Source organism: Trichomonas vaginalis, chromosome VI (assembly GCF_026262505.1).
Source record: "Trichomonas vaginalis G3 chromosome VI, whole genome shotgun sequence".
NCBI classification, from domain to species: Eukaryota; Parabasalia; order Trichomonadida; family Trichomonadidae; genus Trichomonas; species Trichomonas vaginalis.
This window is the reverse complement of record NC_067208.1, coordinates 14,886,550-14,900,668: the sequence shown is the minus strand read 5'-3', so window position 1 is coordinate 14,900,668 and position 14,119 is coordinate 14,886,550. Positions and strand designations below refer to the sequence as shown.

Here is a 14,119-nt window from a genome sequence, read left to right as displayed (position 1 = left end):
TCAGCGGGAATTTAATAAGGTTATTTATTTCATCAAGTTCAAAAAGTTTATCAGGTTTTGATTTAAAATTTTCTTCATACCATACGATAAATGATTCGTTTAAATAACTTAAAATCATGTTAATATCCCATTTCGCTATCACATTATTTATATACATATCATACGTTTTTTCATGGTCATCTTTAATAAATGATATATAATCTGAAGGGTCTAAAAGAATGGGATTAAATTTACCACTCACAGAAACGAGAGTAACATTATAAATTCCGCTAACTGTTAAATTTAATTCACAACTATTATTCGAAATAATATTGATAATTGACATTTTTATTACGATTAAAAATATGGTAAAGCGTTATTTTCCAGTGATAAATAAAACTAGAATAAGATTACCTCAAGAATTCATAAATTCAACGAATAAGAAATTCATTCATGTTATAAATTTTAGTGTTTTCAGAAAATATGAGTCAGTGTCATATTCATCAACAGGTTATATTTCACTTCATTCAAATTTAGTTCAATCAAACCCATATAATGACCATTTCATAAGATTTTCAGATGGTATTAAAAATGTAATTGATAGATTAAAATATGAACAGATTGACAATATCGAATTTTTGGAATTTTGGTTTAAATATCCCGATGGAAAAAAGATTGAAGTTAAAGATAAAGCTGATACTATAACAAAAACAATTACAATGACCGATCCAGATAGTGGGGAACAAAAAGAAATAAAACAAACGATAGAAACTGGTGAAAGGTCAATTATTATCGATTATGATTCAAAGGATTATTATTCGATAATGTTAATGCTTGAATATTAAATAGCCTTAACAAAGAATTTTTCAAGTGATATTTTTATATTCATCAATTATTTTATTATAAATATCATTATATGTTAAATGAAGTTCAGTTGTTGTTCCGTTCTTTGATATCTTAATTGTGCTAATATCCTTTATAGGATTTATTTTTGCAACTGTTCCGCAGCATGAAACCTCATCATCTATGAAAAATTGAATCTTAACGTCTGAATCTTGAACATCACAAAGAATGGCGATAATTGTGAATTAATGATTCATAAGGTAAAATAATTAACCGGATTGATCAATTAAATTTATTATTGAATCATAATTATTAATTATTATATCACGGTAAATTTTCATTAATTCAGAATTAATGTCTATTTTATATGGGTTCTCGATGTTTGATGAAAGAGGTGGGGGGTATGTTGGATAAGTGGGAATTTCAACAGGTTCTTTACCAGGTTCAGATAAAATGATTGGGTCTCCATCTTCTTTATTTTGCTCCTCCTTTTTCGGTAAGTCACGAGTTAATAAATTTGGTTGAGTTGCTGACCTTGTTAGTTCAGGGCTAACATTAACTTTAACATTTTGAATAATTCGTGATTTATCATCATTTACGTTATAACCAACCGTAATCTCTGCTTTTGCGTTAGTGTTCTTTTGACTAGTGAAACGTCTTCTCATTTATAATCGAATAAAAAAATATATTTAAACTTTTATTTTGCTGGAACTTTTGAATCTATTATTCCCTGTATTTGTTCATGAAGTTGATTTTTAGCTGTTTCATCGAAATTAATAGACCGAATATATTCATTAATTGCATTCTTATAATCATCTGATTTCTCAAATTTTCTTTTATCTGATTCCTTAACTAAATCATAAGTTAAACCACGTTGCTGATATAATGGTTTCTTAATTAAATCTTTGAATGCTTGAGATAAAGCACCTGATGCAATTCTTGCTACTATAATTGGTTGGAATTGCTGTTTAAGTTCATCTTTAACATTTGCGAAAACTGGATCGAATAAAGCAACTTTAAAGAATTTCTTAGCTGAAATTTCAGGTCTAATATTTGCATATTGACCATCAAACTGGTTAGAATATCGTGGTAATCCATCCGGTCCCTCTTCAACAGCATTTAATTCTTCATTGAAATAAGAATATGGATTATGACGGTATGAATTAATTGGACCATTTTCACCTTCTCCAATGTATTGTTTAACAGCTTTTCCATTTTCATCAAATTGCATAGGATAACGTTCATTATATGCTTTACGTTTAGGATAATCAGTTATAGTTAATTTATAACCATTTATGACTTTAATATTACCTTGACCATCAGTAACGAAAACTTCATTTATATCATCAGGTTTTCCATTTGGACCCGTAATGTCTGCTTCGTGTGCTTCCCAATTTGGACCATGACGTTTGGCATATGCTTGAGCTTCTGGTAATGTTAAAACGTTTCTCATTTGTTTAACATCTTTTTGAAGACCAGCAACAATATGAACTAATTCTTTCATTCCATCAGGAACTTTCATAGTTCTATTATATGCACCCCTTTTGTTTGTCCCCTGTTTTAATGGAACCTGTAGAAGATTTACCATTTCTGTCATGTTTAATTATAAATAAAAAATAAAAATTAATTATAAAAAGTTAATCAAATTTAACACCTCCTTTATTTAAATCAACTATTATTTTCCCATGTTCACCTAATTGCTGATATTGTGTGTAAAGTTCATTAATGCTCATTGGCAAATTCACTTGATAAAGCATAACGTTCAACTGTTGACGATTAAACCCACTGAAAATGAAAAGTGTTGATAGATTTGATTTAATGTTTGTGCTTAATGCTTTGAAGTATTGAACAGCCATAAAGAATGAACACTGAATGTGTCGACATTGAGTTAATAACTGATTAAAATATGATTTCTCATTTGTTATTAGTTTTGATTTCACTGCATCATCTAGAAAAATGAGTGAATGCAAAAATTCTCTATCAAAATTTGAAATAGAAAGTGTTTCAAATAATTCATCCCGTTGTTTATCAATAATTTTATCCTCTAATCCTTGCTTCTTGATTGTATTATATAATTCTTTATACATTAAAAAGTTTTTTAAATAATCTTCTGCTTCTTCTTGTGATAAATAAATAATTGGAATTTTGATTAAATGCTTTAAAGATTCAAATGTATCATCTGAAGGTGAACCTGAACGGTTGATATAAATTAACACATGTGAATAGGGGGAAGTGTTAGCAATAATGATAATTTGTTTTAATATCGTTAATGTTTTACCTTTATTTTGTTTACCAATTGATGCAGTGATTGAATTTAAGTAACATTCAGAATATGGAATTTTCATTAATTTTTCCTTAGATAGAGCATTTCTATTATCACTCAATGCTTCATTAATCATATCATCTACGTATGTATTATATACTCCCGCTAATTCTTCATAAGGGGTGGATGAATTTAAATCCATTTAATCAAAAATAAATTTATAATTTTAAACATTTCTATTCATCAATATTTCATCATATGAACTTCTATACTGCGGTGGTGTACCTGTTGGATGATATTTCAAACCTTCATCCGGTGTCCATGTCCAATATGTAGTCCTAGTAAACCAAACCTGAGGAGGATTTGTCACCTTTGAACAGTAAGTGTCATTTACACCCTGAATGATTGGATAAGCTTTCACTTGTACTGTAACTTGTGAGTTGAAAGTTTCTAATCCATCAAAGAATATACCCGCTCCATCACGTTGAACTGGAATAGTGCATAAGAATGAAGTTTGGTCTTTCCATGTTCTAGCTAATGGCGTGCCATCATCATCATTCAGTGGTCTAGTTAATGAGTCCTCGTATTCTTCTGTGCATTCATTCACTCCATCTAAATCAGAAGCTTGAAGCATACGTGTAAAGAATATGTCGCCCACTGTGGTCATCGCTTGATCGGGGAAGTTTCTGGAATCTATAGTGACCTGAAGACCTCGAAGCGTTGGATTTTCTAAAACCGTTCTTTGCATTGCATTCTTCGGAAATGTTAACACAACATCTGTAACATTATGAAGAGCGTATGAGAAATCTGAGCTAATACCTTCAGGAGTGATGCAACCTCCATTTAGTGAACGAACGTCAATATGTTGAGCTGGAATCATGAATGGATCTTCCTTACTGAATAAACGTGGTATTGCTTTAACTGATTCTTCAATTAAACCGTATCCTGGTGTAATGCATTTATCCTCTAAAACTTCCATCTTTGTGCATGAAATAATAACGTCATCAACTGTTGCGTCAGCAGATGTAGCGGCTAAGCTTGTAATTAATTTGGTAGGAAGTCCGATTTGTTGGAATTTGCGATCATATTTATAAACATGATTCATAATCTTTTCATAATTTTCATCAGTTATCTTTTCATAAACGTAATTTTGTAAATCAGCAACTCTTAACGGGTCAACCTGACAAAATACTAAAGTATCCCTGAAAACATAATATTTAAGAATGATATCACCAAATGATTTAGGATAATCATCGAACGCCTGAAATGCTAACAAATCATTTACCGGAATAATCATATCAAAAGTGATATCAACTTCTTCATTTGCTTTCTTGAAAACTTCTGAAGGGTCAATATATTTACCACATACTGAGTTATCATATTTTTGAACATTATTATATAACGAATGAACAAACTTTTTAACTTTCCTTTCTGATTTTGGTTTATATGTTGCAAATGCGAAAGATTCACGGGCGCAATCCATCTGAAGATAACCGGCATCACCTCTTTCGGTTTCTACTTCTAATTGTTTAAAGCTTTGATTTGATGATTTGTAACCAACGGATAAACGCATGCATTTAAAAGCGGCATCACATGTGAAAGCTTTATTTGAAACTAGAGTTGCTTTAACTTTGCGTTTAATATATGTGTCACCTAATTGGTTCACATCATGAGCCGGATTTGTAATTCTTAAATGAGTTTGTTTATCATCAAAATATGGAGCATCAGAGTCATAGCATGAACTTTCAAGTTCTCTATAATATCTTCTACCGTCATTCTTTGCGAATATTTCATTTATCTTTTCGAATGAATGAAACACATTTCCATTAATCGGTTTAGTGTTTGGCACTAAATAGTTAGTCGTCATTTATTATTAAATAAAAAATCAAAATTAAAAGATGAAAATGAATTTTTAATTTTAATGAAATAATCAACTATGGCTGCAGGTATATTTAAGAAACTGTGGGATAAAGTAAAAAGAGGAGCGCATAAAGTTTGGGAAACAATGAAGAAAGGAGCAAATTGGATATTTAAGAATAAAGAAGCAATTAGTGACGTTGCTGAATCAATAACACCAAAAGCCGCCCCAATAAGAGAAATATTAAATAAAGGAGAAAAAGTTTATCAAAGACTTCAACCGATACTAAGATAAAAATAATATTTATTTTTCCACTATCTACCTCCTATTTTATTAAGTATTCCTTCAGCAATTCCACCAACTGCGTTACCTGCTTGTGCTCCCATCGCCGGATTACCTGCTTTAGTACCTAATACTCCACCTATGATAGTTCCTGCCGTTTTCGCTACTGGTGCCAAAAAGTTTGCAACGGGTTTAATAATCTTTTTATAAACCCAACCCGCAGCTTTCATAATTCCATCCCATAATTTTTTAAAGAATCCTGCCGCCATTTCTGATTTAATATTAATTAAAAAAATATATTTCATCACTTATATTCTAATTTTTATTTAATGATAAATGAAACCAATTTTAAAAATAAATGAAACAGAGGAGGAAGAAATAAATGAAAGTGAAAATGTTCAACAAAAAATAAACGTTGTTAAACCAATTACTGAAATAAAAATTTTTTCATCTGTTGAAGAATTTAATGACTATTATGCTAATAATAAAAAATTATTTGAAGAATTGACAACGTGTAAATTGAATAAAATGTTTAAAGTTGATGGATTCAAAATTTCAAAAATAAAAGGAGTGGTTAGTTTGAAATCTATTCCTCAATCAAGAATCACCTCATTAATGAAAATTGATGATTTAACAAAAAGAATAGAAGAGATTGAAGAAAGAATGAATCAAATAATTGATTTTATAAATTCAAATAATCATTAGTTTCTTAAAGTTCAATGTTGAACTCATCAAATTTCTTTTTAAAGTTTATGACTCCATTGATTCCATGAAATTAAATATTCTTTATCATTATATTTATACCTCATTAGCTTATTTTGGCTTTCATATTCATTTAATAATTCACAATCTTCATTTTTAAATTGAAGTTTAACCCATTCAGGATTTAAACAATGTTTAATTAATCGCGGAATATCTGACATCATCTATATATAGCTTCTTTTATAAAAGATAAAATAATTAATTATTTTAAAATTAATGTTAATTTTTTAAAATGTGTTTAGTATATAATATTTATTACTAATTTATTTAATAATGTCGCGCTTTCTTACGAATTCATGACTTAAAAAACGTAAGAAAAATTTTTTATATCATCTATATATAGAAGATGTGAAAATATACCTTCATCTATATATAGACGTAACAAAAAAAGTCACACAACCCTTCCTATCCTACTACTAAAATGATGATATAAAATTAGATTATTTTACAAGTAGCTAAAAGAATAAAACTATAATATAAAATAAATGAAGTTTAATGAAACAATAAAGGTTAAATAAATAATAAAGATTTTTATTTTATATCAGTATTGAGAAGAAGTAACAGCTGACACTTGGTAGACAACTTCTTTATGTCTAGAAAATTCTATCTTGCCTTTTATTTTTTTTCTCGCTGTGAAACGTTTTCGGTCATTTTTTTAAAAATTAATTTTTTGTTAGAGATAAGAGCTAAAACTCGGTAAACAACTTCTTTATGTCTAGAAAATTCTATCTTGCCTTTTATTTTTTTCTCGCTGTGAAACGTTTTCGGTCATTTTTTTAAAAATTAATTTTTTGTTAGAGATAAGAGCTAAAACTCGGTAAACAACTTCTTTATGTCTAGAAAATTCTATCTTGCCTTTTATTTTTTTCTCGCTGTGAAACGTTTTCGGTCATTTTTTTAAAAATTAATTTTTTGTTAGAGATAAGAGCTAAAACTCGGTAAACAACTTCTTTATGTCTAGAAAATTCTATCTTGCCTTTTATTTTTTTCTCGCTGTGAAACGTTTTCGGTCATTTTTTTAAAAATTAATTTTTTGTTAGAGATAAGAGCTAAAACTCGGTAAACAACTTCTTTATGTCTAGAAAATTCTATCTTGCCTTTTATTTTTTTCTCGCTGTGAAACGTATTCGGTCTTTTTTTAAAAATTAATTTTTTGTTAGAGATAAGAGCTAAAACTCGGTAAACAACTTCTTTATGTCTAGAAAATTCTATCTTGCCTTTTATTTTTTTCTCGCTGTGAAACGTATTCGGTCTTTTTTTTAAAAATTAATTTTTGTTAGAGATAAGAGCTAAAACTCGGTAAACAACTTCTTTATGTCTAGAAAATTCTATCTTGCCTTTTATTTTTTTCTCGCTGTGAAACGTATTCGGTCTTTTTTTTAAAAATTAATTTTTTGTTAGAGATAAGAGCTAAAACTCGGTAAACAACTTCTTTATGTCTAGAAAATTCTATCTTGCCTTTTATTTTTTTCTCGCTGTGAAACGTTTTCGGTCATTTTTTTAAAAATTAATTTTTTGTTAGAGATAAGAGCTAAAACTCGGTAAACAACTTCTTTATGTCTAGAAAATTCTATCTTGCCTTTTATTTTTTTCTCGCTGTGAAACGTATTCGGTCTTTTTTTAAAAATTAATTTTTTGTTAGAGATAAGAGCTAAAACTCGGTAAACAACTTCTTTATGTCTAGAAAATTCTATCTTGCCTTTTATTTTTTTCTCGCTGTGAAACGTATTCGGTCTTTTTTTTAAAAATTAATTTTTTGTTAGAGATAAGAGCTAAAACTCGGTAAACAACTTCTTTATGTCTAGAAAATTCTATCTTGCCTTTTATTTTTTTCTCGCTGTGAAACGTTTTCGGTCATTTTTTTAAAAATTAATTTTTTTGTTAGAGATAAGAGCTAAAACTCGGTAAACAACTTCTTTATGTCTAGAAAATTCTATCTTGCCTTTTATTTTTTTCTCGCTGTGAAACGTATTCGGTCATTTTTTTTAAAAATTAATTTTTTGTTAGAGATAAGAGCTAAAACTTTGCAGACAACTTCCCCATGTCTAGCAAATTTAACATTCGTCTCCCATTTTTATATATTTGGTTTAGAATGTTCGAAAATGCGTAATATGGTCATTAATATTAATTGAAAAGAACCTTGAATTAATTCAATCTGATCTCACAAAATATTTTAAATTACAAACTTTGTAGTTTGAATAGATAATTAGTATTAAACTCAAATAACTAGTTTATTTTTGAATAAAAATTATTTGAATTTATTCAATTTTGTGAATTTTCCTTCAAAAATCAAGTTTAAATATCTTATTTGCCATATAATTATAAATACAATGAAACATATTCGAAATTGAAAAGAATGACTTTTTCTGTTCTTTCAATCATTCAATTTGAATTTTGCAATATTGGATTTCTCATTAAATAGCTATTAAAAACAACAAGCAATTTAACTTACATTCAAATTTATTTGTGTTATATTCAATCTTCTCAAAACTTATAATTTTCGGCTATAGCATGATTATATGCTATATAATATAATAAACCTATAATAGTATCATTCTTTCAATTATTTGAAGAGAAAACCGAAAAAATCTATTTTCGGTCTATAACAGGTTTTTCCGTCCAGAAAGCAAAAACAGGATTATATAATTAAACAGATAATTTTTTTCATAGGGATAAAAAATTTTCAAGAAAACTCTTATTGAATTTTATTAACAATTTTGAAAGAAAATTTTGGACGATTAACTACGAATTCATTATCATGATTCAAAAAATGTTAATTTTAAATTTTGCCTTGATTTTGATAAAATTTTGACAATTCAATTCATTCTCCATCAATGTTGATTGACGCTACAGCACAGTTTGAACAAGAATTCGGAGCAGAAGAAGAATCCGATGATGAATACGAATATTTTCCACAAAACTCACGTAACAACCGCAATCCACGACGCATTTCCACAGATTCAAATTATCGTTATATTTCATCTTCTCCCAAAGGAACCATTGCTTTGTCTAGTATTAAAAAGAGCCAATCCAGCTTTATTACTCCATTAAACCTTATATTAGATCTCGATAATACATTAATATATACTTCAGTTGAAGCAAATTCATCTTACGATTTCACAGTCACAATTCCAGATGATTCTGGTTCCATGGTTACCCTCTATATTACCAAAAGACCACATTTAGATGCGTTTTTGGCCAAAATCTCAAACATTACTCAGCCATACATATTTACTTCCAGCTCTGAAGAGTATGCTGATCAGATAATTTCTTTCCTTGATCCACTTGGTAAGATTTTTGTTCACAAATTCTTCAGAGATTCATGCAGGCTCGTTAAGCCAAACGTATACGTCAAGGACATTTCAACTGTCGGGACATGCGTTGAGCGCACAATCTTGGTCGATGACAACATCGAGGCTTTCGGCGGCCACCTCGAAAATGCGGTTAGGATCCCACCTTTCTTAGGAGACCCACATGATAGGGAACTTGATACCCTCTCATCAATTGTCGAGCGCCTTCGCACTTTTGACGACGTTCGTCCACTTTTGATGAAAATTAACTCTCGTTAAATGATTTGTTTGTATTGCTTTTTGTTTAATTGCTTGATTTTTTCATTTCCTTCTACTATTTAAGTAATTTCACTCAAATAAATTCGAATAAAAATGTTTATCACTAAATATAATGCTTTATTTTTAATGATTGAATTATATTTCCTATAAAATTATAGTAATGTTGTTGTAATTTGAAGAGATAACCTCATAATGGAAAAGAAAAAGTATCGGTATCATCCAGAAAAGTTTGACAGCAAAGATCCAGTTCTACAGGAACAATGGGAAGACCTAAAAGATGTACTGTGTGATAATGAGTACATGACTAAATACAAGATTATGATTGGAAAACCAATTAATTTGAAAACTATAATAGAAATATGGACATCAAAGAGTACAGACTTATCCAATATATGGTCGCATTTCCTTGCGGGTGTATTTTTCATCATTAGAGGCTGGTCCTTCGATGGCCGATTATTTACATTACACCTCTTAGCGGCATACACATATATAATGTCTGCAATGTATCATACTTTCCGTAACTACAATAGGAAAATGTATGATATCATGTTAAATTTTGATGTTTCCGGAATTGCAATACAAATCTTTTCTTATGACTTTGTAGATACAATTGCATTCTTCCATGGAAAGAGAGATGATCTTATGTACATATATTGCGCTGTTTTCGCAATTCTCTCAGTTATTGTAATCGGAGCTGTACCAATCATTTTAAGTAGGAAGCTCTATACATTGAGAACAGTTCTATTTTCACTTTGTGCTTTTACCTGCTTCCCATTGTTCGCTCACGGAATCAAAATTTATGGATGGAATGAAAAAAGCCAAAACATGCTTATATTACGCATTGCTACTATTGCATTAGAAGGTGTTGGAATCTTCTTCCGCGCTAGTAAAGTTCCAGAACGTTTCACACAAGGAAATATCTTTCAGTGGTGCCTGCATTCACATTTTTGGTTCCATATTGCAGGTGCTATAGGAAGCTATGTAGGCTGTCTATCCGCTGAAGCAATGGCATAATGAAAATTGTTTTTTTATTGAAATTCAAACAAATTAAAAATCATGAATGCTTTATGCAAGCAAGTTAGTTCTTTATTTAATGAAATCTACTCTAAGTTAATGGGAAATTTTTTTTCCCTCATCTTTCTGACACAGAAAATATTCAGTATTTAAAATACCAGCTGTTTGAATATTCTAATCAACCAATCCTTTGCATATGTGGCATAAGAGTTTATTTATGGTAATATGTCTCAACAAGCACCTTAGATTAGGAACAAAGACTTCAATCAGAAGTTGATTGAAGAAGAAAATCTTCAAAGATTGTTTGTAACAATCTTTTAAGTCTTTGTTCATCATCTGAGGTACAACATCTGCGCATCTACCTCAAATGAGGAACAAAGTCTTCAATCAGATTTTGATTGTCGTAAATTCTATGGTGATCACCAAACAAATGTCCAAATCGGGAAAATTATATGATGATCACTTGCAAAGGATAGTATAATATGCTTCTAATTTTGCATAATCTGGAAGGAAAAAGTTAAAAATCATTTGTCTTCATTCTATTTTTATGCTTGTTTTAACTTTTGGCTAGTTTTTTAGTTTGTCATTTCTCAATTTGATTGAAAGGGGACAATCATCAGAAAAATTTTGATCAAAAATTTTTAATGTATTAGAATGAAAAAGAAGATTTTCAAGTAAGATCTCCTAAACAAGAAATGTTTCTCAAAAATATGTATTCCATCGACCCATATCGATATGGGTTACATCCAGAACGCAAGCTAAGTCCAATTTCTTATTCAATTCGTCTAAGATGTCAAATTGACGAAAGAATGGCAGAGAAAATCTCCATTAGGAAAAGGCACGAGTACTTCTTATATACACATGTATCACTAAATTACGATGAAATAAATAAATCCATTGTTTCAGAGACTCTTTGGAAAGCAAAGCAGTTTCAATTCAGAGCTGCAGTTGATAATGATTTTGGATATTACGATGTATTTAAAGAAGGAATGAAAAAGTATTTATTTGAACGCAAAGATATTTTCCCTGAATCTGAATTGGCAGATATAGAAAAGTTTGTTACTTATGCAAAGCCCGAAAACTTCTGCATTATGAATCCATACACAAAAAAATGGTCCCATACAGTCCTGAAATTCTGGAAAAATTGAATGTATACGTCAGAGATAAATTGTTTTTTCCTCGGTTTGGAACGCTCTACATCGGTCACGTTCCCAAATTATGTGCAGATGAATTTTATGATACGAAACATATCTGGTATATTCGAATTTTGAATGGTATGGAATGAGTAAAATAGTAATGAGAAAGCTAAAAATTCACTTTACAAAAAAATATAACAAATAAGAAAATCAATTTTTTGTATAAATGATATGTCTCTGTGTAATTTTCTTAAAAGAAAAGAGTATTTATAACTCAATTATCAATATGATTTATAAGGATGGTAAATGCTTAATCAATTGAGATTTTAAACGAAACTAAGATTAAAGGAAATGGAATCACCATGTTTTCAAAACGTAGTTAAACATGAAATTGGATGACAATAATTATTCTATATCTTTAGAATTCAAAATTTAATAAAATATAACTTAGCAACCCATCCAGCAATTTTAATGTGAAGGGCAATTAGTCTAGTGGTATGATTCGCGCTTAGGGTGCGCGAGGTCGCGGGTTCAATTCCCGCATTGCCCCCATCTTTTTCTTTTTTCTTTTCTGAAACGTTGTCTAAGACTATTACACTATGAGATAAGTATCCTACAGAGCAATATCTCTTTAAGTTGAATTCGACTTTAACGAAGTGTATCTTAACATTTCCGAAATTGTTCATTTCTTTATATATTTATCGCAACACTTCATAAAATCTTTTTTTCTGCTGTACAAATGATATTTCTCTGTGTGCTGTCTTGTAATACATCTAGTTCGCTACAATTCATTTTCAAAGAAAATTTCGACAGCGTGAAAAAAACTTTATGAATTTTGATTGACTACAATTTCTTGATATGCATGATTTGAGTCATAATATGAAGAATTGGGAACTTTTGAAAATTTTGATATTACTTGAAGGAATATGATTTTTCCTGTGAAAAATACTTTTGAAATATAAAATTGAGGAGATTAACGTTATTTCTCCGAGGAAGGATTTTCAGCTTATAGGTATGGGATGTCATCAATCAACCCCCGTGCCGCGTATTAAGCAAGACCCAAAGGAACCAGCCGACTCGGACCAAACTACTAACGATTCCTTCCATGAGTTGTCAGATAACTTTAATTTAACTGGTCGCTCCCAAGGAACTCCTAGGACAGCATGCTCTTTTGGATTCCTTATAGAGCAAACAGAAAACTATCAGATATACGAATATATGTTTCAAGATGAAATCGGTAAAGGATCTACAACAAGAGTATATCAAGTTTTGAACGTCGAAACGAATCAAACATATGCAGCAAAAGTTTATTCCAAATCGTTACTCACGAAACAAGTCCTTCTTGGATGTAACTCTGCTTTAGACAACTTAAAAGAAGAAATAGAAGTTCAAAGTAAAATGAATAATCCTTACGTTTTGCCGATTATCGAAATTATAGAAGATGAACCATCAGATTCTTTAATTATGGTTATGCCAATCGCCAAATATGGAAATTTAATTCATTATATTGAATCTCAAAAACCAGACGAAAAGAATCTTGCCCTTTGCTTTTTTCAGATCTGCAGTGCTATTAAATATATTCATTCTAACAACATTGTACACCGCGATATTAAGCCAGCAAATATTCTCGTTATTGATGTAGACAATTTTTGCTTAGCGGACTTTTCATGCTCTCGTAAACTTTCATCCAGTGACGAAATGTTGCTCGATACGAAGGGAACCCCTGCATATTTGTCGCCTGAAGAATGTAGCGGTGATATCTACTCTCCGAAGGCTACCGATATATGGGCACTCGGATTATCATTATATTATGCAATGTTTGGCTACCTTCCTTTTGAACTGGAAACAACAGTCGGTTCAGAATTGGCTAATTTGGTTTTAAATGTCTCCCATCTTCTTAAAGAAAAGGAACTCATTATTCCTGAATGCTCTGAAGAGGTGAGGGATTTAATTTCAAAACTTTTGGTGAAAGATTACAGGGATAGAATTACTATTGAAGAAGCTTTGAACCATCCATGGTTCAAGAAGTTTCAGTAGAGCTTAGATAATAGAGTGTATTATAATTTAATTATAATTTTTGTTTGTAAACATGTATTATTTAATATTATTCAATTTTAGCTCTTCTATTGAGCTTTATATTAACTGTAATGAAAGTTCCTATAATAATTTCATGTTAATATAAGAGGACATACCTTTCAAGAAAAATTCCCATATCTGAAATCGTTAAATATAGGAAATGTATGTGTGTATTTTGTAACATTTCCTTTACGATTGATGATTTACTAGGAAATTCAATAAAATCTCAAATAAGACCTGAAATCAGAACGAAATCTGCATACAAACTGAAAAAATTTCTATTATTTAGCTTTCCCATATTGTACTGATCTCATCCTTCGGATTTTCAGGATAAAAA

At 30.0% G+C, this 14,119-nt stretch overlaps 7 protein-coding genes and 1 non-coding gene across 8 annotated transcripts, besides 3 other annotated features; 6 read left to right on the top strand and 2 right to left on the bottom strand.

Annotated features, from left to right (window-relative positions):
• Nucleotides 1-3,161: part of a mobile genetic element that runs on past the window's edge.
• On the bottom strand, nt 1,520-2,344 carry TVAGG3_0867080 (uncharacterized protein; the record flags this gene model as incomplete). The annotated part of the gene is made up of 1 exon (XM_051249898.1): nt 1,520-2,344. The coding sequence occupies one exon, from the start codon at nt 2,342-2,344 to the stop codon at nt 1,520-1,522; it is 825 nt and encodes a 274-aa protein (XP_051085373.1).
• A 150-nt stretch (nt 3,162-3,311) lies between the features above and the next one.
• TVAGG3_0867060 (uncharacterized protein) lies at nt 3,312-4,064 on the bottom strand (the record flags this gene model as incomplete). The annotated part of the gene is made up of 1 exon (XM_051249897.1): nt 3,312-4,064. The coding sequence occupies one exon, from the start codon at nt 4,062-4,064 to the stop codon at nt 3,312-3,314; it is 753 nt and encodes a 250-aa protein (XP_051085372.1).
• A 957-nt stretch (nt 4,065-5,021) lies between these two features.
• Nucleotides 5,022-5,237, top strand: TVAGG3_0867050 (uncharacterized protein; the record flags this gene model as incomplete). Its single annotated transcript, XM_051249896.1, has 1 exon — nt 5,022-5,237. The coding sequence occupies one exon, from the start codon at nt 5,022-5,024 to the stop codon at nt 5,235-5,237; it is 216 nt and encodes a 71-aa protein (XP_051085371.1).
• A 1,173-nt stretch (nt 5,238-6,410) lies between these two features.
• Nucleotides 6,411-6,439: a mobile genetic element.
• A 1,314-nt stretch (nt 6,440-7,753) lies between these two features.
• Nucleotides 7,754-8,593: a mobile genetic element.
• A 219-nt stretch (nt 8,594-8,812) lies between these two features.
• TVAGG3_0867020 (phosphoprotein phosphatase protein) lies at nt 8,813-9,606 on the top strand (the record flags this gene model as incomplete). The annotated part of the gene is made up of 1 exon (XM_001307450.2): nt 8,822-9,556. One exon carries the CDS (start codon nt 8,822-8,824, stop codon nt 9,554-9,556), a length of 735 nt encoding a protein of 244 aa, XP_001307451.1.
• Nucleotides 9,607-9,745: 139 nt separating this feature from the next.
• On the top strand, nt 9,746-10,603 carry TVAGG3_0867010 (adipor/progestin receptor-related family; the record flags this gene model as incomplete). Its single annotated transcript, XM_001307449.2, has 1 exon — nt 9,749-10,570. One exon carries the CDS (start codon nt 9,749-9,751, stop codon nt 10,568-10,570), a length of 822 nt encoding a protein of 273 aa, XP_001307450.1.
• A 677-nt stretch (nt 10,604-11,280) lies between these two features.
• TVAGG3_0867000 (uncharacterized protein) lies at nt 11,281-11,872 on the top strand (the record flags this gene model as incomplete). The annotated part of the gene is made up of 1 exon (XM_051249895.1): nt 11,281-11,718. One exon carries the CDS (start codon nt 11,281-11,283, stop codon nt 11,716-11,718), a length of 438 nt encoding a protein of 145 aa, XP_051085370.1.
• A 312-nt stretch (nt 11,873-12,184) lies between these two features.
• TVAGG3_0866990 lies at nt 12,185-12,256 on the top strand. Its single transcript has one exon. It is a non-coding gene; the product is annotated as a tRNA-Pro (tRNA).
• Nucleotides 12,257-12,703: 447 nt separating this feature from the next.
• Nucleotides 12,704-13,750, top strand: TVAGG3_0866980 (peptidyl-threonine phosphorylation; the record flags this gene model as incomplete). Its single annotated transcript, XM_001307448.2, has 1 exon — nt 12,721-13,743. The coding sequence occupies one exon, from the start codon at nt 12,721-12,723 to the stop codon at nt 13,741-13,743; it is 1,023 nt and encodes a 340-aa protein (XP_001307449.1).
• Nucleotides 13,751-14,119: the final 369 nt, after the last annotated feature.